Source organism: Caretta caretta, chromosome 10, assembly GCF_965140235.1.
Source record: "Caretta caretta isolate rCarCar2 chromosome 10, rCarCar1.hap1, whole genome shotgun sequence".
Lineage (NCBI taxonomy): Eukaryota > Metazoa > Chordata > Testudines > Cheloniidae > Caretta > Caretta caretta.
In genome coordinates, this window is record NC_134215.1 from 81,739,934 (window position 1) to 81,765,691 (window position 25,758).

Consider the following 25,758-nt stretch of genomic DNA (forward strand, 5'->3'; position numbering starts at 1 on the left):
ACATATGGTTCTACAGCTGGTTTTGTGTGGCTCCTTCACTGCGGATCAGCGCACTAACAAGTTGAGGGCTATACTCCAGCGTGTCCTCTCCTCGCTGACAGTCGGTCCTGTTTGATAGGCTGTAGTACTGACTGTCCAGGTGGCATGCTCCATTCTTTCCTTACACTACCCTCAAATTAGCCCAATGAGATGCACCATTTCTGTCCTGTCAGAGATGACGATTTTTACAGCTTCATTTTTGTCTACCTGCAAGTAGCCTGAGCTTTTTTGTAACCGTCTGTCTGACTCGCATGTTATGCATTCCATCAGGCACAGATAAAACAGGCTTCTTGCAAATATTTTATGGAGTGCATTGGATCAGCTTTGCCAGTAACACTCTGGAAAATTGCCTCTTGAAGATTCAAACACTGTCCCATTAGCTTGAGAATAGCTCTCCACCAAACTCATTATCAAATGGATCCCCACAATACCACTGCCTTCTCCCCTTAGCTTCTCTAATTGCCTAGTGCTCACCCTGAATTCTCTCGAGTGATACCAAATACCAGAATTCTCCAAAATGTAACCAACTCTCCTTTTTAAAAAAAAAAAAAAAAAAATCCTTCAACTTGCTCTTCCGCCTGCTCTCTGTCACCATCGCTGCCCTATTTATCATCCTGTCCCGTCTCCAGTTCACCCAGCCTCCAGCTCATACAGCTGGTCCTCCTGGTTCCTCTCACTCCCGCTGGGCCTAAATCCAGCCATGTGTTATGACGGAGACTCTTATTTCTTGATCTTTCTGAGCATATTAATTTGTCTTTCTAAATCTGAAATCTGATCTCCATTCTGCAGCTAAATAAGGGGGATGCTCTTTGTTTTTTTGTGAGCCTTATCTCATCGGGTCTTCACATGAATGAAGCAAAATGCAGGGCTATTTCAGAAAGGTGCATTCCTTGCTTTCATTCTTGCCTCATTTAGGTCTTTAAAAATTAAAAGAAGCCAGTTTATTTCCTTGCTTCTCCTCCCGAATCAGGGTGGCGAAAAGGCACTTTTTCTTTTCTGAGTTCTTTCAATACCTTCTTGATGACAAAATGTAAGGAATAAAATTGCATGATTTCACAACGAATGCACCTTGTTAGCAAAGCTTGCACTTGCCAAGAACTTCAGGAAAACAAACAGAACTAAATGTTCCTCTCTTTACTTTTGTGTTGATAACACCGGCAATAAACTTTGCCATCCATGCAGTGTGTGTACAGTAAATGACAGCCGTGTTTTGCTGCCTATCTACCAAAGGAGTAAATATTTCTCATTCTTCTCTGCCTTGTCCTGAGGATGTATCCTAACTCCAGGGAACTGATGCAGGAAGTTGTGAACGATGTATTAAACAAAATCTCCCCAGAGCTGAGAGAGAAATGCAGGCCACATGATGCCGCAGTTTGCTGTGTGCTGTACAAAAAGAAGCACAATCTCTTGTTGTATCTGCCAAGATGCAACGGGGGGGGCGGGGGTGACACTGCCACCAGCCCTAGTTATCTCAAGGTGAAAATAGAGGCAATGCTTGTAGTGTTTTTTAAATAAAGTATTTTCCCTTTGTAAAGATGACTCAAAGAATCCGGCTGTTTTCAGGGGGAGAGTCTCACTGAATCTCAATGAATCCTTCTGTTGAACCAGTGAAACAGCCTCTAACATCCTAGCTAAACTTTAGAATAATTTATTTCTAGTTTCTCTCTTGAGTTTGTGTTTGTCCTACTTGATGGATCTCCCCCACCCCAATCCCCAAAGATATGTTGCCTGTTTTATAGTCAGAGGCCAGCTAAAATGGCTGCTTGTATTGGAGCTGCTCCTCCCAATCGAGTAATAGCAAAACTCACCTAGACGTCACCGAGAACAGGGCTGCTGAACCCTTTGGGCTTGGTCAGAGTAGTGGCTTTGACTCCTTTACTCCAACAAAACTTCCCCAGGGCTAGAAAAGGAGACACCAACCCGTGACCTTCTCTTGTTCTGGTATCTGTTTGGCACATCTTTACCGCTATCAGCTCAATTCATTGTGGCTTTATTGGCATGACAAGCGATATGTGTGTTGGCAGAGTATAGGGAAAAGCCAAGAGTGTCTGTCAGGAACCAGGGTGACGTGCTGTGTTTGGGGGTTGATCAGGTGTCTATTTATCATTACTGTCCATTCCAGATCTGCCAGTCACCTGGATAATATAGAAAGAAAAACTACATTGAAACATCCTTCAAGTCCTTTTCTCAAACTGCCTTCCTGGACTCTGACAGGGGAGGCAAAAAGCAAACTAAATTGATTGTATAATGCATGTGATGTTACCTGTCTGTTTTAATGGGAACCACTTAATTTTGCTGTAATATGGAGTTGCTATGAGCAATATGCTTTGCACATGGGATGAAAACATTCAATAGGAGCAGTCTGCGGTCAGGTGGGAAAATAACTAGAGTGCAGTGATTTAACCTGCTGATCTGAAATATGTGCAAGACCTGTTATGTTGGGACCTTGCAAGTATGTGCAAGACCTGCTCTCATCTTGAAGTCCTTAGTACTGATTCCTTAAGAAGGTTAAGTGAGACAAATTGGATTGACTTTTCCTTCCTGTTACATGTTTGTGCAGATAGGGGGATGGTGTCTTTTTTAACTGCTGTTTTTAGAGTATTCTATTTCCTGCCTCTTTCAATAACTGGCTTGTCTTTTGCTGTCGATTATGGGCAGAACTCTGAAAATTTTGTGCTATTAGCTCTTTGATAGCCCCATTGAATTCAATGGAACTCATAAATTCATAGATATTAAGGTCAGAAGGGACCATTATGATCATCTAGTCTGACCTCCTGCACAACACAGGCCACAGAATATCTCCCATTATTTACAGGACTAGATCTTGTATCTGATCTTCATTGAAAAGAATCAGGTATTGACTGCTTTCCAGGGCCAGATAACTACTGGGGAGTGGAGTGGGGATGAAGGAGAAAGAAGGAGGGAACAAACATGCACATGGGCATGAAGGGATGACACAAGAGTGTTGCCATTGGGCACATTCAGGTCTATTTTTAATTCCCTTCTGGCATTTGGAGACCAAGTTGATTAAGGAACCACAGATGGATTTAGTCAATGAAGATTCCCTCGCATGCCAAGTGGAGAGAACAAGACCCCTATAAACCTCTAAAATAAGGACAAAGGTTTTTCCTCCCAATAACCTTTGCTCATCCTGTCCTTTCAGGTCCGGATATGGGAAATCCCAGAGGGCGGCTTGAAGCGGAACATGACAGAAGCTGTTCTAGAGCTCTATGGTCACAGCCGACGGGTTGGCCTCGTTGAGTGGCACCCGACCACCAACAATATCTTGTTCAGTGCAGGATACGACTATAAGGTGAACTATTCTGGAGGATTTGTACTAAACCCCTCAGCTGCAGGTGGAGACTAGCATTTATTAAGGCCATATGTGGCTTTAAAGGGTAAAATCGTGGATGGCCTCACTGTTCGTTTGGCAGCAGTTTCTCTAATAGTTTATCCTCAGATCTTTCTTCCAATCTCTCTCTCTCTGCTTTTGAAGTGTCAGTACACAATATGGAAATGCGTTTGAGATCAGAGGTTCTTTTGCTGATGCTGATGGTTTAAAGTATCTCTCTGCATATGCCTTTAACCTTAGTGGGAATTCCCTATTGTCTAAATAATATTCCATGCCATATCTGTGTCAGATTATAGCTTCCCCAATTCCCGTTGTGTCCTACCTAGTCTTAATGACTTGCTTGCTTCATAATGATTATGTAAAACAGAAGTACAAGAGTATAGCTAGCACTAAAATCTTCAGGTTTTTTCTCTAATGGACTTTTTAAAGGATTCTTCTACGTTGTCCAATCGTCACAGATCATTCCTGTTTTCTGACACTCTGCTCTGAAAAGCAACTGTAAAAATGGCCTTATCGGGTTCCATGTGTATTATCTCCCTGACTCCATAGCAATTTTGCTCACTTCATAGATAAGAGGTAATGAGGGGCGTCACGTGGACTGTAAAATGCTTACTCCTGGCGGTCATACGTCATAACAATGGAACCCAGGTTGAGTTTGCAGGGCTAGCAGTTAGAAGAATCACGGGTGTTTTTATTTATAAGCTGAGCCAAGGTTGGCATGAAATTCAATGAGATAATGAACATGGAACCCCATGGTGCCATTTTCAGTCATTTCTGAGAGTAGGCTTGACCCAGAGAAATTCTTTATCTTCCTCCATGTGATACAAAAGATGGCAATAAGAATTGGGTACAATTATCACAGTATGTCCTGCTGGTGGCAATAGCTGCCTGGAGTGCAAGAGAGAGGCTTGCTTCTCAAGGGCCAGGTTCCGATAACTTTATTCACATTAAAGCAAAGGGACCACTTGTGAAATGAGATGACATATGAATGGGGGGACTGGAATTTGGCCCCAAATTAGGAATACATTTAAAAGGCAGAGCCAAAAGTTTGGAAAATGTGGTCTTCCATGCAGGTGTGTTTCCAGGCAGTCTGTACCCTAGAGTTATGACTATGTCCCCCCCTCCCCTCCGCAGCTAGCAGCAGCATCGGTGTTAACTTAATTCTGCCCCATTTCCCTCAGGTTCTGATATGGAACCTGGACATTGGAGAGCCCGTGAAGATGATAGATTGTCACACAGATGTCATTCTCTGCATGTCCTTCAATACCGATGGCAGCCTGCTGTCTACCACCTGCAAAGACAAGAAGCTGCGAGTCATTGAGCCGCGTTCGGGCAAAGTCCTTCAGGTGAAGAGCTGATTTGTCAAGAGTCAGTCCTAAGCACCAGTCACAAGAAGTAAATCCATTATTTTTGACAAATACCAATTTGACCCTAAGCTTTAAAGAGAGGCTTTATTTGGGATTTCCCATTTGAGTGCGTTCCTCCCCTAATGTGCAACCAGAGTAGAGTTAGGGGCAAGGGGAAGTAGCCCTTTAAGCCTAACGTATGGTAAGGTAAACACTCCTTGTACGATACTGAATTGTCACAAAATACATCTGATATTCAGGAAGTGACAACATGTCACAAATGTCTGCCTCTGAATCTAGCTCTCCACATTCAGAGAATGTTGCTGTTTCTTATCATTGTTAAGCTGAGACAATAGAAAGGATTCAACACTCTCCTACTCAGAGATACAGGACTTTTAATCTTTTATTAATCAAAGTTTTATGGGAAATAGTAGAGAGTTCTGGGAAGCCACAGAGCCAGTTTTGGAAGAAAAGCTTAATTGTCTCTGTCAATTGTGGATTATTCTAGAAAGCTCAGGGAAGGCTAGGTTTTATTTTTACAGAACAGCATTTTGCCTATCCATTCCAGATAGCATGAACCCACATTTTCACCGGTGCAGTCTGAGTCATAGCTGGTTAACATGAAAGTTGCATTTTGCAGTAGAGGAGTAAGAGGAATGGTGGAGGTTGAAAGCTTGCTATGAAGTGGCTGTCTTGGGATAACAATGGAGTCTTTCCCCATAGTCAGTATAGAGATTAGACGAGGAGGAAGCGATCTACCTTTGGGATATGAGAGCAGAGACACCAGGAACTGAGATCCTAACATGGGGGAGAATCCTCCCTTGAGTATCACTCTCCTTGAAATCCTAGAGCTGGCATTTTCACTGATCTATACTAAGCACCATGCGTAGGAAGACATCTGAAATGTATAGCTGTTCACTGCATGTAGCACAGACAATGTCTTCTTCCAGGAAGCCAGCTGTAAGAACCATCGTGTGAACCGGGTGGTCTTTCTAGGTAACGTGAAGCGACTTCTAACGACTGGAGTCTCAAGGTGGAATACGAGGCAGATTGCTCTCTGGGATCAGGTTAGCAAATAAATCGCTGGAAGCCATTCCTTCCCAAGAAAGGAGCATGATTGATTGGTTAAAATAGAGGCCTAGGAAATAGGTGATCTGGGTTCTGCTCTAACGGTGTGAGTATGTTACCAGTAGACCTACCCAAGCAAGCTTTGATCTAGCTAGGTTGGGTCCCAAAGCAGGGAAGCTTCGCTAGTGCATGCTTCTGTGCTGGCTGCTCAAGCCCACCTGCAATTGGTAGGAACAGCCCGCTCTGTCTCAGCTTCACGGCTCCAGAACTCACTCTAGCTAGATTAAAACTAGCTCTGCTGTAATACCGCCTGTGATTACAACATAGATAGACCCTAGGTCTGAGGAGTCCAGAGACCTGGGCTCTAACCCCTGCTCTGCTGCAAACATAGAGTGATTATTGGCAAGGTACCTACTCACTCCATGCCACAGTTTATCCATCTGCACATTGAGAAAACCTGCCTAGCTTGCAACAGTTTTATGCAACTGCAAAGTGCTCTGAGAAGCCTGGCTGGGACGTGCTATGGATCAGTCGTGTGGGGCTGTCAAAGGGGCTGACAGGTGCATAGACACCCAACTCCCACAGAGACTCTTGATAGGAGGCCAACACTCAGTCCTAACTCAGCTCTTACAGACTTTCCAGTGAAGCTGAGCGCCCAGCTCCTTCAGGTCTCTTTGAATAGCCCAGCCTCTTGTATTAAGATAACTATTTTAATACAGGGAGAGTAGCAGATACATATACAGCAGATTCTTTATTCCTTCTTGTTTCCTAGCAGAATTCTACAAAGGTCTTTATGTAACTTTTAAAAACTCTGCTAGTTGCTATGGAGATCTGACTAGACATGACACATTGGGGAATTTGAATTCTGAATTCACAAGATTAATTAAAGCAGATGCAAATTTACCATATGCATCCCAGCAAGCATTTGTACCCTCCCCTCTGACTCCACGCACGATATTCTGGACCGACGGGTTTCAGACTGCAGATGCGCCTGGCCCTGTTCACTTGGGGGGTAGAAGCTGCAGATAGTGGAAAGCTGATGTCCCGTGACTCAGGCTGGGCTGGGGGGAGATGACAGATTAGTCCAGTCCTATCTGTCAGCTCGCCAGTGAACACCATGGATACGTGCTTGGCTGTGACTGTCACAGGGGCAGGGTGAGGAAACAGAAATACGTGGGTGGGGCAGCTGGTCTGTTCAGGAGGAATCTTGTATAAAGTCAAGGATGAAGGGAGAAACCAGATCCATTTGGGGCTTTGTGACATATAAAACTGAAAACAAGGATGTCTGGGTTCCCCTCTAAATCCAAGAGGCAGTACACTCTCCCCAGGCAACTGTGCAGCCTGACCCTCATAAGATCTTCCTATAGTCTGGTTGGGTTTGCATTTAGAAACCAAAGGTGCTGAGCAGTTCTCTGGCTTCTGCCTGGAAGGCATCTCAGCTCAATAGATCATCATAGCCCAGACGGCAGCATTGGGCACAGCAGCCATGGAGTCAAAGCTCCAGAGAGGATGCAGCATTCTTCCCCCACTGCATCCGGCCCTTCTCCCTGTAGGCAGTGTGCACCCTGGAGAGTGTGGCTCGGTGAGCACATTGGACTGTGGCTGTCCCTGGTCCTTGGGGGTGGGGGTGAGGGGCAAGAGAGAGAGCTCCTTGCACCCTCCTCTGTTTTCCTTCTCCACGCCCCTCACTCCGTGCTCTCGGCCCAGGCACAATCTGCCCCAAATTGGTCCTTAAAATATACACACGCCTCCAGCCTCACTGAAATGCAGCCACACAGAAATGGCTCCAGAGGCGGGGGAGGAAGGGTGTGACTGGACCCCCTTAAAATCCTTACTCTGAGAGCCCCAGAGCCCACTCAGCCCTACAGGGTGACCCACTGAGTGCCCTGCAGAGAGGTGACCTTAAGCGAACATCCTCCTTATTCTGTGTGTACATGACCAGGTCCGCTAGCCCTCTCTCTCTCCCACCTCTGGCTCGTGGGACATGGAAATCCCATGGCAGCCTTTGGGAGGGATAGCGGGTTTGCTTCAGCTTTTCTGGGACAAAACCCGTCCCTCATCCTGCTGCTCCTGTCGCTCCTTCATGGGTTTTGCTTTCATGTTCCATGCAACCTCTAACCCTTGCTGATCCATAAAGCGATTTTCTCTTTGTTCAGGAAGACCTGGCCATGCCCCTCATAGAGGAGGAGATCGATGGGCTGTCGGGGCTCTTGTTTCCTTTCTACGATGCTGATACACACATGTTGTATTTGGCTGGAAAGGTGCGTTGGCTTTACTGAGGGTAATAGGCAATATACTGCGTATCCTGCTATTCTCAAGAGTGATGTGTCTCTTGCACACTTGAGAATGGATCATCTCCCAAATAACCCATTGGAGAAGGCAAGCAAAGGGGCCTCTCTCAGACGAGCAGAGCATGGGGTTATTTGGGGCTTTTCATAAATAATTATTACAATTAAACAGTTGGGGCTAGATGCTGATATTGCTTTCACCAGTGCAAATTTGGAGCAACTGCACTAAAGGCTTTGAATTTATACTAATGTAACAGGAACCAGCCTTTGACCACTGACTTTCTTTTAAAGGTCCTTGATTTTTTTGCACTTCACTGGTGTTGCTTGTGTTGTAAAGTCCAAATGCCACCACTACAGACACCTCTGTGGTGGGGCACACTTCTCAAATGGCCCCCCAAAAGCACCGTTGCACCCTGGAGGGTGTGGCTTGGTACACACATGCACACACTTCTCCGCAATCACACTAGCTTGTGCACAAAGCTCCACCTAAGTGAAAGGACCTGCAGATACTGTAGTGCATTTAGGAGACCCTTAAAAAAGTAAACACATTTATTTCCTATGGGCTGCAGATAGGATTCCCTCTGAAGTCAGCGTATGGCCCAGAGTAGAGAAGCATCAGGTGTACTTTGCCATCTGTGTTCATAAAGGCCACAATCAAGAAAGAAGGCCGTGGTGGTTAAAAAACTGACCTGCATTAGAGGGGAAGAGAGATACAAGAAGTAATCGCTGGCCAGTGGAGTTAAGGATAATAACAAGGATAATATACTCTAAGTATATTAGGAACAAAAAGAATCCTAATAATGGTCCTGGTCCATAGCTAGGTGGAAATGGTAGAATTCTCTATAATGCCGGAGAGGCAGACATGTTTAATAAATGTTTCTGTTCTGTGTCGGTGGAGGGAGGGGCAGGAAATGATGTCATCATATCACATAATGATGACACTTTCCATTCCACTAGTGTCTCAGGAGGATGTTAAACAACAACGACTGAAGTTACGCACTTTTTAAATCAGCAGGTCCAGAGTTTTTTTAAAACTGGCTGAGGAGCTCACTAGACTGTTAATGTTGATTTTTTTTCAGTAAGTCTTGGAAAACTGAGGAAGTTTAAAAAAGAATGGAAGAAAGTTAATGTGCCAATATTTTAAAAGGGTAGATGGGATGCCCTGGGTAGTTATCGGCCTGACAGTCTGACATTGATCCTGGGCAAGATAATGGAGCAGCTGCTATGGGACTTGAATAATAAAAAAAATTAAAGTAGGATTATACAATTAATGCCAATCAATGTGAGTTTATGGAACACAGACCCTGTAAAACTAACTTTATATCTTTTTTTTTATTAGATTACAATTTTGGTTGATAATGGTAATAGTATTAGTGTAATATTTTAGGCTTCTCTCAGGCATTTCACTTGGTACAGCATGACACATTGATTGAAAAAATAGAATGATAGAAAATTAACATGGCACACATAAAATGGATTCAAAACTGGCTAACTGATAGGTCTCAAAATGTAACTGCAAATGGGGAATCATCATCCAGTGAGTGCATTTCTAGTAGGGTCCCACGTGGATGAGTTCTTGGCCTGATGCTACTTAATATTTTTATCAAATGACCTGAAGAAAACAAAAACATCACCGAGAAAGTTTGCACATGACAAAAAATTAGGGGTGTGATAATTAATGAAGAGGACAGGTTACTGATACAGAAATCTGGATTGCTTGGTAACCAGGCGCAAGCAAATGATATGCTTAATATGGCTAAATGTAAATGTGTGCATCTAGGAACAAAGAATGTCGGCCATACTTCTACGATGGGGACTCTATCCTGGAAAGCAGTGACTCTAAAAAGGATTTGGAGGTTGTGGTGGATAATCAGCTGAAAATGAGCTCCCAGTATGATGCTGTGGCCAAAAGGGTTAATGTGATCCTTCGATGCATAAACGGGCATCTCGAGTAGGAGTAGAGAGGGTTTTTTACCTCTGTATTTGGCACTGGTGTAATTGCTGCTGGAATATTGAGTCCAGTTCTGGTGCCCACAATTCAAGAAGGATGCTGATAAATTGGAGAGGGTTCAGAGAAGAGGCATGAGCTTGATTAAAGGATTAGAAAACATGTCTTATATTCAAGGAGCTCAATCTATTTGCGTTAACAAAGAGAAGGCTAAAGTGTGACTTAATCAGTCTATAAATACCTACAAGGTGAACATAAGAATGGCCATGCTGGGTCAGACCAAAGGTTCATCTAGCCCAGTATCCTGTCTTCCAACAGTGGCCAATGCCAGGTGCCCCAGAGGGAATGAATAGAACAGGTAATCATCAAGTGATCCATCCCTGCCCATCCTGGCTAATAGCCATTGATGGACCTATCCTCCATTAATTTATCTAGTTCTTTTTTGAACCCTGTTATAGTCTTGGCCTTCACAACATCCTCTGGCAAGGAGTTCCACAGGTTGATTGTGCGTTGTGTGAAAAAAATACTTCCTTTTGTTGTTTTAAACCTGTTTTAAATCTATTGATTTCATTTGTTGGCCCCTAGTTCTTGTGTTATGAGAAGGAATAAATAACACTTCCTTATTTACTTTCTCCACACCAGTATTGATTTTATAGACCTCTATCATATCCCCCCTTAGTCATCTATTTTCCAAGCTGAAAAGTCCCAGTCTTATTAATCTCTCCTCATACGGCAGCCATTCCATACCCCTAATAATTTTTGTTGCCCTTTTCTTAACCTTTTCCAATTCCAATATATCTTTTTTTGAGAGGGGGGCGACCACATCTGCACACAGTATTCATAATGTGGGCGTACCATGGATTTATATAGAGGCAATATGATATTTTCTGTCTTATTATCTATCCCTTTTTTAATGATTCCCAACATTCTGTTCATTTTTTTTTGACTGCTGCTGCACATTGAGTGGATGTTTTCAGAGAACTATCCACAAGGACTCCAAGATCTCTTTCTTCAGTGGTAACCACTAATTTAGACCCCACCATTTTATATGTATCGTTGGGATTATGTTTTCCAAAGTGCATCACTTTGCATTTATCAACATTGAATTTCATCTGCCATTTTGTTGCCCAGTCACCCAGTTTTGAGAGATCCTTTTCTAGCTCTTCACATTCTGCCTGGGACTTAACTATCTTGAGTAGTTTTGTATCATCTGCAAATTTTGCCACCTCACTGTTTACTCCTTTTTTCAGATCATTTATGAATATGTTAAGTAGGACTGGGGGACCAAATATTTGATAACTGTATGTCAGTACAGACCCCTGGGGGACAGCACCCTTTACCTCTCTCTATTCTGAAAACTGACCATTTATTCCTACCCTTTGTTTCCTATCTTTAACCAGTTACCAATCCATGAGAGAACCTTCCCTCTTATCCCATGACAGCTACTTTGCTTAAGAGCCTTTGGTGAGGGACCAAATATTTGATAACGGCTCTTCAGTCTAACAGAGAAAAGTATAACATGAACCAAAGCCTGGATACTTGATAAATTCAGATTGGAAATAAGACATAAATTTTTAACAATGAGGGTAATTAACTGTTGGACCAATGCACCAAGGATCGTGATGGATTCTCCATCACTGACCATTTTTAAATCAATGTTGGATTTTTTTAAAGATATGCTGTAGTTCAAAAGCAATTATTTTGGGAGAATTCTATTGTCTGTTCTACAGGCGTTCAGATTAGATGATCACAATGATTCCTTCTGGCCTTGGAATCTATGAATCTATTAGCATAAATTTAGTGCAACACAGCCCTGCCCATTCAGTACAGCTCTGCTGAGTTTAGCTTTGTTCTAAAATTAGTTTATTTCTGTACTGGAATATTTCCTTTAGCATTCCTGGGCAACATAACGTCCTGGTACATTTTTTAGTACTTTATCCTCCTTCCATTGTGAGAGAACTAAACTAGATATGCAACTCGTATATGCTATGGAAGTCTTTGCCAGAGGATGTTATGAAGGCCAAGACTATAACAGGGTTCAAAAAAGAACTAGATAAATTCCTGGAGAATAGGTCCATCAATAGCTATTAGCCAGGATAGGCAGGGATGGTGTCCCTAGCCTCTGTTTTCCAGAAGCTGGGAATGAGCGACAGGGGATGGATCACTTGATGATTACCTGTTCTGTTCATTCCCTCTGGGCACCTGGCATTGGCCACTGTTGGAAGACAGGACACTGGGCTAGATGGACCTTTGGTCTGACCCAGTGTGGCCGTTCTTATGGTCTATGTTCTTTAACCCAAGGGTAGGAAAACTAATTCCATAAAGTGTAAGGGAGAAATGGGAGTGATGGGGATAAAATTGCTAGTCATCCTGTGAGTCTTCTTCCCCAAACACCATTAAAGAGACCACATCTATTCCTTCTACTGTTTCTACTTCAAGAACCCAGATGCAATACACGAAATGCTGTAGGTTTGGTTTTAGATTCTGTTCTACAATGGCTACCTAGCATGGTCGTGCCTGTATATTTAACCTAGAACTTGGCAGTGATGCACAACTTGATGTTCTTTTAACACATCTTTTTATTTGCCTACAGCTTTTACACTGAAATGTTAAACTGATCTGCCCTTTATCCCCCCTGCCTCAGGGCGACGGGAACATCCGATACTATGAAATCAGCACAGAAAAGCCCTATCTGAATTATCTCATGGAGTTTCGCTCTCCTGCCCCACAAAAAGGACTGGGTAAGAGCTTTGGGCATGTTAATAGGCCACCTCTTCAAACATTAATATTAAAAAAAGACAGCAGACTGAAATAGTATAATTAAATTTTGCTGATAAATGTATTTTGCATAATAACCTCCCGTGCTCTCTGCACTGTGCTGACTCTCGCTGTTCAAATATGTTCTGTGTCATTAGGTAGCTGATGTCTTGCTGGAAAATTAATTCAGAATTCCAATGATCTTTATGTAGCATTTAATATTTTTGTGTATTTCTTCCTGGGTAATGGTGCAGTGTGACTCTGATGCATCTTACTGAGGGCCTGGTTCCAGGGAAATGCACGAGCAGTTTCCCCTGACGTGCAGTGACAGGCTGCCCAAACGTTAACAAGCGACCTGAGCCAGTGATACATGGGACGTTCCCTGGGTAAAATGCTCTTTCCTTCCCACCCTTACTGCAAAATCCATCTGGTCCAGTTCCTGCCCCTCCTTGCCAGCACAGGGCTCTGATCTGCACACCTGCACCACTCTCAGCTCTCCTCCCCTTCCCAGCACCTCCAGGAGGCCCCTGCATCTGGCTTCCCTACCTGGAAGCAGTTCTCCGCAGCAGCGGCACTGGTGACGGGTGGATTCTGGCTGTGGGGTGGCTTGCTGGGTGAGGACAGGATCAGCTCTGGTTGGTGGCATGGGGAGCAGGTCCCATTTGGGTTCTTGGAGTGGGTAGGTTTCCCTCATGGCTGGCCCCTGGGGGTGCGGGTAGAGTTGCTTGTGGGATGGGGGCTCCCCCGATGGGTGTAGAGGGTCAGAGGGAGAAGAAATGGGCTATTCAAATTCCAGACTGCAGGTAGACAGGAAGGCCCAGATGGGGACGGCCGCAGGGAAGGATGTGTAGGGTGGAAGTATTTCCCTCCTCCCACATCCCCACGGGCAGGACGCAGACCTAGCACGCCCTGGAGAATTAGGCAGAAGGCCCAGCTAACAAGTCTGGTGGTGTCCCACAGCCCCAAGAGGGCAGTGACAGGCATGAGCCAGCTCAGCTGCTGATTTGGAATCAGCTCTTTGGCGGTGGCGCAGGCCTGCAATCTCAGGGAAAGCTGATGGCACAGAGGGACGGGATATTAAAGCAGGTTGTTCAGTTCAGTGCTATGTTAATACCCTGCACTCTGGACGTGATCATGAAACAAATCTCCGTGCCCATACGTAACGTCAGCCCTTGCCCAAGTGCTGCCTTCAGCCTCCAGTAGGCAGTGCTTGCGTGGTGGTTTCTGTACTTGTATGGCAAAGCTTTCTTACCCCAGCGTAACACTTTCCACATGCTAGTGGTCTCTCCCCCACTTGCCTGCTGCAGCTGCAGCTTCTGCAAGGTATGTAGGTACCCTGGGCCTGACTGGGGAAGATGCCGCATGCCCTCGACTTGCACTGATGTCACCACCTCACAGAATGGGGTTCTATATTTCTTCCTCTATCTTATACACATAACGCCCCCCGCTATGAGTCATCTGCAGCAATAGGACCTAGAGCACCAAAGCATGGGCCGCTGCTACTCGAGTTAAAGAAGTAACTCCATTTAGCCAGTAGCAGTGGTAGGCTGGTATCCATTAGGGAGTTACAAGGCTCACCTTATCACTTAGCTTTGTGTTTAAGCAAAACAGAGAATCCCATTCTTACAGAACACACTGACTGCTTTTCTTGATTTGTAAAGCGCTGACGATTTACAGTAGGAAACGACGGTTCTCTCGACAGCAGCTTTGAAACGTAGCTACACTGTGAGAACTTTTCCCATCGACATGATGTCTAATCGGATCTATATGCATCCTGCTACCATATCCTAAGCTCCTGATGGGGCTAGTAAGATTGGTTCCTTTCTCACGGACCAATTTGTAGAGAAAGAGCTTTTGAATATTTCAATGCTTTGTTGGCATGAAAGGAAAGTCCCTTGCTCACATGTGAATTCTCTAATAGGTGTGATGCCAAAGCACGGGCTGGATGTGTCTGCATGTGAGGTGTTCAGATTCTATAAACTGGTTACCTTAAAGGGTCTGATTGAGCCAATCTCTATGATCGTGCCAAGGAGGGTGAGTACATGTCAGCACTGTTCCTACTTATGTACAGAACTCAAATGCTCTGATGCATTATCTCTGCCCAACACCTTCAAAGCACAGAGTTGGAAATGCTCGCTGTGCCAGGGAATTCTATTTCTGTTACTCGGGTATGTCAAAGACTGCCATATTCTCTATTTAAATGATGCACAGGGAAGGATCTGGGAGACTCAGTCACTGAACTTTTGCCTTTTGAGACCACACTGAGAATCCCGCTCTGACTGGCACAGAACAGAATCATTTGGATGAAATACAGTAAATGTCAAAAGGACCTTGGCAAACTGTATCTAGTGAATTAAGCCCGATGGTTTATATAACTGTCCACAGCAACCACACATCTTACATACTGACCATGCTAGACATTTTCCTGACTTGCATTCAAAGCATCATGGGTTTGCTTTTTCCTGGCTACAGATAACATCTGTCTTCCTTGATGGGTAGATCTCTCTGTGACCTCTCATTTATATCAATTACACATTTTAGATCCAAACTCACATCTTGCTAAAAACTGCTTTTCTAACGCACAGCAATATGAAGTTTGAACTCTCTGCTTATGGAAAGCTCTTTAAAGAGCTGACTCCAGCATTTTTTCTAACTTCTGCTGCCATTATTTTGTGTGAAATTAACTGGGTCTTTTGAAGTGTGTGACAAAGGACTGTCCCACATCTAGATTTAGAGACCCATCCCAAGTAAAAAAATCACATCTCCGTGTGCTGGGAGCAGTATTCGCTGCTGGCTTTACCTGCCTTGTCCAGCTGTATGAAATCTGAAACAAAGCTATGAGCCCCGTTCAGGTTTAGGACTGAGTCAGTATCTTTCCAAACAGAGGTGACTCAATAGAGCTTCAGCCTCATTGCCCTGAATTTGCTAATCTACTGCAAGCAGAAATGTGGAGAGGAGGGGAAAGGCAAATCACCCTTGTGGACAACTTTCCTTGGTGTTTTCCCCTTGGCTGTTCTTTACGCCGTATGTGGCCAGAGTGGGTGCTCCTTGACTTCACTGGCTCGTGCTTTGAATTGGGATCTACAATATGTAACCGTATGCTTTGTGCACTTAGCGTTTCCTGAGCGGTCTGTGCAGCAGCAGGGAGCACCATCTCCAACAGGCCAGAGACAATGCCCTTCCAAAGCCTCCAGTTCAGCTGGATAATATTCATTAGTCTGTCTACAACTCAAATGCCTCCTGTGCACTCTGCTACTTTGGTGCTTGGGTGAGACTTATGTGAGCACTTGAAAACATTGTACAGCTCAGGGCTGCTGGGGTATAATCTTCTTTCAGAACATGAATTTAACAGGCAGGGGTTAGGACTCTTTATTCCCCATTTAAAGTTAATGGTGAAAAGGCAGTTAAGTATTTTTCCTGGGATGCTATTGAATGGCTACATTACCGTTGGCCAGGGTTGTAAGCAAATAGTTGCTTATGGCACTTTGCAACGTACAGTTACAACTGGGAACAAATTTTATGAAGACAGCCACTCTTTATTCTTCCTCGCTTCCAGTCAGAAACATACCAAGAGGATATTTACCCGATGACTCCAGGTATAGAACCAGCCCTGACACCAGACGAATGGCTGAGTGGAATGAACAGAGGTAAAAGAATGAACCCTGCATGAGCATCTACTGCACTTCTATTGGAAATGTAAACACAATTGATCTCTGATCCTCACTGTGAAATGTGTCTAAATCCATACTCACCCTTGGGCACTTTCCATACTTTACACTGGCCACCAGATGATGTGATGGTGGGTGCATAGGTACTGTGTGTGTATGCACTTAGTGTACATAAAGCCCCAGGAACCATTTTTGAGCTAGTAAGCTGGGAGGGGGGGCGGAGGGGGAGGTAAGGTGGCCATTGAACGCTTTTGAGCTTCATCTATAAGTAAGTTTGTTTGTATTAAAGTAGTGTGTCGTTGCTCCAACTGAAAATATAGGCCTTGTGTAAGCATGGTGTGTGTGTGTGTGTGTGTGTTTCAAACTAGTTTACATGATTTGAAGCACCGCTTAGGCTGTGTCTGCCCCAGGTGCTGGTCTCTTTAGCACTGCATTACCCAAAACCTTTTCATAGAATCATAGAATATCAGGGTCGGAAAGGACCTCAGGAGGTCATCTAGTCCAACCCCCTGCTCAAAGCAGGACCAATCCCCAATTAAATTATCCCAGCCAGGGCTTTGTCAAGCCTGACCTTAAAAACTTCTAAGGAAGGAGATTCTACCACCTCCCTAGGTAACGCATTCCAGTGTTTCACCACCCTCTTAGTGAAAAAGTTTTTCCTAATATCCAACCTAAACCTCCCCCACTGCAACTTGAGACCATTACTCCTTGTCCTGTCCTCTTCCACCACTGAGAATAGTCTAGAACCATCCTCTCTGGAACCACCTCTCAGGTAGTTGAAAGCAGCTATCAAATCCCCCCTCATTCTTCTCTTCTGCAGACTAAACAATCCCAGTTCCCTCAGCCTCTCCTCATAAGTCATGTGTTCCAGACCCCTAATCATTTTTGTTGCCCTTCACTGGACTCCCTCCAATTTATCCACATCCTTCTTGTAGTGTGGGGCCCAAAACTGGACACAGTACTCCAGATGAGGCCTCACCAATGTCGAATAGAGGGGAACGATCACGTCCCTCGATCTGCTCGCTATGCCCCTACTTATACATCCCAAAATGCCATTGGCCTTCTTGGCAACAAGGGCACACTGCTGACTCATATCCAGCTTCTCGTCCACTGTCACCCCTAGGTCCTTTTCCGCAGAACTGCTGCCTAGCCATTCGGTCTGTAGCTGTGCATTGAGTTCTTCCGTCCTAAGTGCAGGACCCTGCACTTATCCTTATTGAACCTCATCAGATTTCTTTTGGCCCAATCCTCCAATTTGTCTAGGTCCCTCTGTATCCTATCCCTGCCCTCCAGCATATCTGCCACTCCTCCCAGTTTAGTATCATCCGCAAATTTGCTGAGAGTGCAATCCACACCATCCTCCAGATCATTTATGAAGATATTGAACAAAACCGGCCCCAGGACCGACCCCTGGGGCACTCCACTTGACACCGGCTGCCAACTAGACATGGAGCCATTGATCACTACCCGTTGAGCCCGACAATCTAGCCAACTTTCTACCCACCTTATAGTGCATTCATCCAGCCCGTACTTCTTTAACTTGCTGACAAGAATACTGTGGGAGACCGTGTCAAAAGCTTTGCTAAAGTCAAGAAACAATACATCCACTGCTTTCCCTTCATCCACAGAACAAGTAATCTCATCATAGAAGGCGATTAGATTAGTCAGGCATGACCTTCCCTTGGTGAATCCATGCTGACTGTTCCTGATGACTTTCCTCTCATGTAAGTGCTTCAGGATTGATTCCTTGAGGACCTGCTCCATGATTTTTCCGGGGACTGAGGTGAGGCTGACTGGCCTGTAGTTCCCAGGATCCTCCTTCTTACCTTTTTTAAAGATTGGCACAACATTAGCCTTTTTCCAGTCATCTGGGACTTCCCCCGTTCGCCACGAGTTTTCAAAGATAATGGCCAATGGCTCTGCAATCACAGCCGCCAATTCCTTTAGCACTCTCGGGTGCTACTCGTCCGGCCCCGTGGACTTGTGCACGTCCAGCTTTTCTAAATAGTCCCTAACCACCTCTTTCTCCACAGAGGGCTGGCCATCTACTCTCCATGTTGTGATGCCCAGCGCAGCAGTCTGGGAGCTGACCTTGTTAGTGAAGACAGAGGCAAAAAAAAGCATTGAGTACATTAGCTTTTTCCACATCCTCTGTCACTAGGTTGCCTCCCTCATTCAGTAAGGGGCCCACACTTTCCTTGGCTTTCTTCTTGTTGCCAACATACCTGAAGAAACCCTTCTTGTTACTCTTGACATCTCTTGCTAGCTGCAGCTCCAGGTGCGATTTGGCCCTCCTGATTTCATTCCTACATGCCCGAGCAATATTTTTATACTCTTCCCTGGTCATATGTCCAACCTTCCACTTCTTGTAAGCTTCTTTTTTATGTTTAAGATCCGCTAGGATTTCACCAAAAAGAAAAGGAGTACTTGTGGCACCTTAGAGACTAACCAATTTATTTGAGCATGAGCTTTCGTGAGCTACAGCTCACTTCATCGGATGCATACCGTGGAAACTGCAGCAGACATTATATACACACAGAGATCATGAAACAATACCTCCTCACACCACACTGTCCTGCTGGATTGTTTCATGAGGTATTGTTTCATGATCTCTGTGTGTATATAATGTCTGCTGCAGTTTCCACGGTATGCATCCGATGAAGTGAGCTGTAGCTCACGAAAGCTCATGCTCAAATAAATTGGTTAGTCTCTAAGGTGCCACAAGTACTCCTTTTCTTTTTGCGAATACAGACTAACACGGCTGTTACTCTGAAACCTAGGATTTCACCGTTAAGCCAAGCTGGTCGTCTGCCATATTTACTATTCTTTCGACTCATCGGGATGGTTTGTCCCTGTAACCTCAACAGGGATTCCTTGAAATACAGCCAGCTCTCCTGGACTCCTTTCCCCTTCATGTTAGTCCACCAGGGGATCCTACCCATCCGTTCCCTGAGGGAGTCGAAGTCTGCTTTCCTGAAGTCCAGGGTCCGTATCCTGCTGCTTACCTTTCTTCCCTGTGTCAGGATCTTTTTAGCTACCCCAATTAAAAAAACCAACCAACCATGCCTTTTTTTCTAGTCTGGACAAGGCCACAGTGAGACAGTTCGTGTTCTAAAGACTCTATGTAGACAAGACAAAGGATGGGAAGGGGAAGAGGGACAGGGAAGGGGGCCGTGACTTGCCAAGGTTGCACAACAGGCAGTAAAAGAGCTGGATTAGAACCCAGGTCTCCTGCCTGCCAGTCCAGGGCCTGCCCAGTCCAGTCACCCTGAAACCACATTGCTGTAGCAAATGATAGGCAGTGAATGTTAAGGCAGGACAATAGGGGAGGGATATATACACAGGCGCTGTAGCAGAGCAAGTGTTAACATCCTCCTTTATTTTACCATCTCACGTAGATCCCATATTGATGTCGCTGAAGGAGGGCTATAAGGCATCCAAAGTTGTCTTTAAGGCACCAATAAGAGAGAAAAAAAGTGTTGTTGTCAATGGAATAGATTTGTTAGAAAACGTGCCGCCCAGGACAGAGAACGAGGTAAGCAATGGGTGCTGACTTATGGCTTTGAATGGCCAGCCTCTTAGATCTCAGCCATGTGCGTCAAGCTTATCCAGTGCAAAACCTTCTTCTGACATAGTAAGAAAACAGCTGGTAAGGTCTGCTGAATTTTCTGATCCTACTGAATACCACAGAGGCCTGATTTTACGCCACAGATGTCATTCTGTATTGCAGTAACACCTAGATGACCCACTCGAGGACCAGGACCAGCACTGAACAAGAAGGTGGTCCTGCTCCAGAGAGTTTACAATCTACATAGTCCCATTAATTTCAGTAGAAAATAGTAGAGACTGTGTTTTACCTCAACTGTCATAACTGTCGCCACTCCTAACCTCCCTGGCCACAGAATGCACTTAATTATTCTGGGGTCCCTTCTGCCAGCTTGGCTTCAATGTACCATCCTAGTTTCTGGCATTAGTGGCTTTCACTGTATTTTCCATGTAGATGGTGTGATTTATAAACAGTCCTTTGTACAGTATTGTAACAAATTTGGGATAATCCAGGAACTGCAGGGTTGTTATTAAGATGCGGAACATAGCCACCTGGAACGTCACGCCAACAATGGGGACTGAACTCTGATCCTCCTTCTCTGAAACCAGACTCCTAGCAACTTAACAGATGGAGATTTTTATTTAGTTATCAATATAGGGCACACGACTGTAGATGAGGTCATGACTTTCTCTGACAGAGAGCAACTGCACACATCCAAGATTGTAGCATATAAACACACCAATTTGTGCATCTCTACTTTTGTTCCCAAGCCGCGAAAATCCATGTGTGTGTTTCCCTGGATCAAACTTCAACCCACAGGACTTTGCTGAGGTTTAAGCAGAGAGCATACAAAATGAACTGGATTAATTTCCTAACAGTTCTTAATAAACGATTGTTCTCTGCGCTACATTTAAAGGCTGTGGGGAAACATTTACACTGAGTCCAATATTGAATTTCTTTTCACAAATTGAGCTGCTGAGCCATACGATGTGAATTAACTGAGTTACCATGAAAATGGACAGGGAAAATCAATGGAGTATTGCAGGTAAACAGATATTTCAAAAGGAACACTGTAATGACATGAATCGAAGGCAGGTTCTCTGACAGTTGGCAGGAGAGGCATGAAGCCATCGGGGGAAGCAAATATTATAAATGTTACCACAATGTTGTACACCTATTTTTTTCCCTCTCTTTCTTTTAAGCTCCTCAGAATGTTCTTTCGACAACAAGACGAGATCCGACGGTTGAAAGATGAGCTTTCGCAGAAAGAGATAAGAATTCGACAACTACAGCTGGAGTTGAAAAACTTACGTAACAGCCCGAAGAATAATTAATTAACCTCAAGGGACATTTTATAAATAAACTTTCTTTGTTTATACTTGCTCTTTTATTTTACTGTATCCACTTACACAGAATATGAGCCAGAAGTCAAATGACCTGCCAAGAGTCCACATGCTAACTGGAAATATGTCCTTGTAGTCTTATCTAGCACTAAAAAGAAAGACCTGTACACTATAACTGAAAATAACTGCATGAAAGGAAGCTGGGTATGTATTTATATCCCACCATTTTTCATGGAGTAAGTAGAAGGGCAAAGTATTCTCTGTATCAAAAGACTACGGAACTAACCAATAGGGCACACCTTAAATTTAACTTGAAATGGAGAGAGAAAGAAAAGAAACTATAGGGTGCCCTTAAGAAAGCAATATGGTTTATTGCTATTAACTTTTTCCTATGCAAAGCCTGACAAAGAATGCACACAGCCTACAAAACTGGAATTTTAATTCACTTAACTGTCACCTAAAATATAGGGCTTAATTCACAAATGTTCTCTCCAGATCCTCTTGCCCTGGCCTTGTTTAAAGGAGGTTCAGGAAAACCTGCCCTTTGCCCTGGCACTTGTTGCAAAAGTTTCCTTTTCCGGGGAAAGGTGGCAAAATTTGAAGTCAGTGTCTTAGAAATTGGCCTGATGGTCAAATGTTCAAGTTCCTTGGTCAATTGCTACCCTCCTACAAGACCTTAATTTGTCACTTTCCTAGGTGTATCTGTATGGAAACTAGTAACTCTCCTTAGCAGGATGAGCACTGGTTGTATATACGGTTTGTTTGTTTTAAACTATCCTAGGTTTTCTAAATGCAGTGGGTCTATCTTCCCTGATCTGCTAACATGGACCTTAGAGTCCTACTTCCTCCTGGAAACATGGTGGTGGTAACACTGCCATTTGCATACCATTATGGCAAACAGCAAAGGAACCTGCCATTGCTCTCTTCCCATAACTGTCTTGGAACACCCTCTCGCTCAGCAGTAAATGTTGCCAAGTTAGTGGTAACCTCGCCTGTGGAACCCTGATTCAAAGACATTTGATATCTGGGTACTCTGGGTATGTCATCTGTGTGTCTGTTCTTCTGCATATCTGTTCCTACCAATAGAACTGCAGAGGGTTTAAGCTGCACAATAAATTATATATACACAATATATGTACACAATGACATTTTGTGAATTAGGCCCATAATACAGGGAAAGACACCAAAAGACTGCTAGTTTACCTATATATATTTTCACTTAAATCAAGTAGGACTATCCCTAGCAGTATCAGTGCAACAAGTTGTTTTCCCCCGTTACTTTACATTGTGCTCTGCACCTAATGCTTTCCCTCCCCTGACATTAAAAGTGCTGTCATTCGCTATTATTTATGTTACCACAAAAGTGATGAAATAAAATGTTTTCAAGATACCAAACCTTGCGCGTGGCAAAGTCTCCTTTGAGTTTTCATTTGTAGCAACACGATGTGTAGAGCGAGCAACTAGTTATTTCAAAATTTAGGATGAGTCCAGTTTAGAGGAGCAAAATCCAGGTGTGCTATCAAATGTCATGCTGCAGGAGACAGACATGGAATAAGCTTTCAGGAACTACCCCTGGGCATGCGGCTGCAGGGAGCTGAGGCTTTGCTAACCGGAGAAGTTTAATAAGAACTTAAGACTTTTGCCCCAAAACTGTACAGCCTCTGGAACCCTAGTTAAAAGATGAAGCTGGAGGATTTTCAAGGCAGCTAAGCACCCAATTCCCCGTCATACACCAAAAAGAAGAGATTCAATGACACGTTTAAATCCAATGAACCTGCCCTCTGGAGAGCCACTGAGGAGACAGATAATATCTTACACCTGTTGCTAATTTTATATAAGTGACTTGTCTAAGTAGCAGATTATCCCTGTTAACTGGATGAGCAGATGATAAAGTGCTTGCAAAACTGTATCCAGCTAATAGGAGACCAGCTTGAGGCCACTTGCCAAACTAGGCCCTTATAAGGCATCGAGAGAGAACCTGAGTCTTTCCCAAGCGAACTGACTTGCCATTTGGCAGCTGGGCCTACCAGCTGACTGCATACTCCACAGCACATCCTTCCTTCAGGAAATGGCTGCCTAACACCAAAGCCCCTCCCAGTCCACCCGCACCCCTCCCCCCCCCTTTCTTTTTAATTAAGTCCATTGGTGCATCCTGACCTTAACCACATGCTTATTTTAGCATTCAGAATAAACTACTCCAAGGAGCCAACAACGTTCCAACGTGCTCCAGATTATGCAACCGAGGAGGGGCTCAAACCAGAAAGACTGAGGCTAAGTGTTTAGGCCAGCTGAATGTGTAATAACTCTGGGGGGGCGGGTCTGGCCTGAGCTGCAATTTGCTGGTTTACCTAGGGCCACAGCCAACCCCTGTTAGCCAGGCCACTGGTGCTGAGGCTACTGCTAGCAGACACTGAAGCAAACACACTGTCCTGCAGAACTTGTCCACTCTTCACCTTTAGGGCCAGGCCTCTTGCATTTTATTACCCTCTGCATAGGGTTACCCCTGGCTTGGTGTTGGTGCAGGCCCTTGAGGTTCTCCGTTTAGTTCGGGACATTTAACGCACCCCTATGATTCTGGGGGCTGAGAGGTGGCTTCATTCTTCTTTCCTTTTGGCTGACCAAGTTGCCTCAGCTTTTCCCCTCCAGCGCAGAGCTGTGTTTAGGTTGGGTGTTGAAGCTTATGGGGAGGCTATTGTGGAGCAGGAAGACCAAGGCCACCACACCACTAATACATGCCTGGGGGCCCCCCTTCCTCCCCCAGGGAAGAAGATAGCCCTGCTATCAAAAGCCCCATGGCTCTCCTGCACGCAGCTTGCACCGGCCATGCACACTGGAAAAGGAAAGGGACCCGCTCCTCCACCTTCAGCTGGCCTGCGTTTCCTGTCAATCAGCTGGCAGGCTGCTCCCTTGGCTGCCTGACAGGCTCACGTGGTCCCATGTCCACCCTCCAACCCAGCCTGGTAAGTGATTGTTTGGGACATGGGGGCTAGCAGGGCTGCCTCTCCCATGGTTGGGGTCTGGCCCCCTCCCTCACCGCCAGGACCGGTCTGGGGCAGGTAAGCAGGGGTGGGAAATGTCTGCCAAAAACCCCAGCCCCCATGGCCAGCTGCGGAGTGCGTAAAGGTGGATGGGATGGTGGGGAAGTCTCTGCCCATGGCCCGGGCCCCTGTGGAGGGGCCTTTGTCTCTCTCTTCACAGGAGCGGAAAGCGAGAAATGGGGGGGGGGGGTGGCCCAAAAGTTGAGGGTGCTCCTCTGTACTGCTGGGCAGAAGGTGAAGGCAGAGGACGAAGGGACGAAGTGCTGAGGCAAATGGAGGCCACACCTGACCCAAGCGGTAGGAGAAAAGGACCTTACTGCGCCGGTGAGAATCTGCAGCGCTCGGGCTGCTCCGGAACGATGGCGGTTTGGGTAGGACCTCGCGCTCAAACCTCCACTTCTCCTTCCCTGACACGTCGGGCTGGTCTATGCCCCCAGTCAACTCTGCCACCCTCCCTGCTCCAGGGGCCTACGCGGTCGCTGTCCTGCGCTTTTCAATCCCTCTTCAACGCTCACTTCTGTCTAGTCTCCCCCTCCCGCTGACCTCCAGCTCACCATTCCCACCCGCCTGCTCCCTCACACTCCGCAGAAACACGCCTCTGGAAAACGCACACACACATCACAGGAGCGCGGCTTTTTCAATCAGTCAGTGGAGGCAGGCCGGCACTAAGTCCCTTCCCCACCCTTTGCTGCGCTTTACACTGCGAGTTGCTATCTTGTTGGTAAAATGCAGAGCTGGTCCTAGTCTTCAGCTTTTATTTATTTTGGCTGTCGCTGAAAAATAGCCTCCCTCCCCCACCTCTCGGAAACTATTGGTAAATTTAAAAAGTTATTGAAGTTTCCTGGTTTTTACATTTTTTTTGCCAAGATGGTTATCAATTTTGTATTTATTGGACACTGAAAAGTGGGGTTTTGGCAAACAGAAGTTTGAAAACAACTTCAGTTAAAAAAATTAAAAGGGAAATGGATCCATTTTGAAACTCTTGAATTAGAAACAACTTTGAATTTTTTCCTTGTTTCCTTGGTTTTAGAGCCGCTCTAGTGCCATGTCCGCCTGCAGTGCTTTAAAAATAACGGATGAGTCCCTTCCAATGGAAACGACTGAAGGCACATTTATACTTACGTCATATCACAACCGACTAGGGCATATATACCAAGGTTTTGAAGAAAAAAAAATCTTGCTTAAGCAAGTCTTAAATCACTTTAATAACTTCCGGTTTTTCTTGATTTCTTAACTACCTATAAAACTTTCTACAGAATGGAAATTCTCCTTTATCTTTTTAGCAGTTATTTATGTCTCAATATTAGTCTTATGCAAATGTTTTGTGTGTTTTTTTTCCTTTTTAATTCTCATGTGTAAGATGA

General features: G+C 44.8%; 1 protein-coding gene and 1 long non-coding RNA gene across 5 annotated transcripts in view; both read left to right on the forward strand.

The window, feature by feature from the left end:
* Positions 1-22,751, forward strand: part of CORO2B (coronin 2B) — a 139,898-nt gene extending 117,147 nt beyond the window's left edge. For all 4 annotated transcript variants that reach the window (XM_048865793.2, XM_075133255.1, XM_048865796.2 and 1 more), the window contains 9 exons: positions 3,203-3,352; positions 4,573-4,737; positions 5,688-5,804; positions 7,962-8,066; positions 12,686-12,782; positions 14,720-14,832; positions 16,355-16,445; positions 19,865-20,001; positions 21,216-22,751. In XM_048865793.2, the coding sequence (XP_048721750.1) occupies positions 3,203-3,352; positions 4,573-4,737; positions 5,688-5,804; positions 7,962-8,066; positions 12,686-12,782; positions 14,720-14,832; positions 16,355-16,445; positions 19,865-20,001; positions 21,216-21,347 (1,107 nt within the window). In that variant the 3' untranslated portion in view covers positions 21,348-22,751. The remainder of the gene's footprint in view (positions 1-3,202; positions 3,353-4,572; positions 4,738-5,687; positions 5,805-7,961; positions 8,067-12,685; positions 12,783-14,719; positions 14,833-16,354; positions 16,446-19,864; positions 20,002-21,215) is intronic.
* Positions 22,752-24,193: 1,442 nt separating this feature from the next.
* LOC142073508 (uncharacterized) lies at positions 24,194-25,559 on the forward strand. Its single transcript, XR_012670397.1, has 3 exons — positions 24,194-24,316; positions 24,555-24,718; positions 25,425-25,559. It is a non-coding gene; the product is annotated as an uncharacterized LOC142073508 (long non-coding RNA).
* Positions 25,560-25,758: the final 199 nt, after the last annotated feature.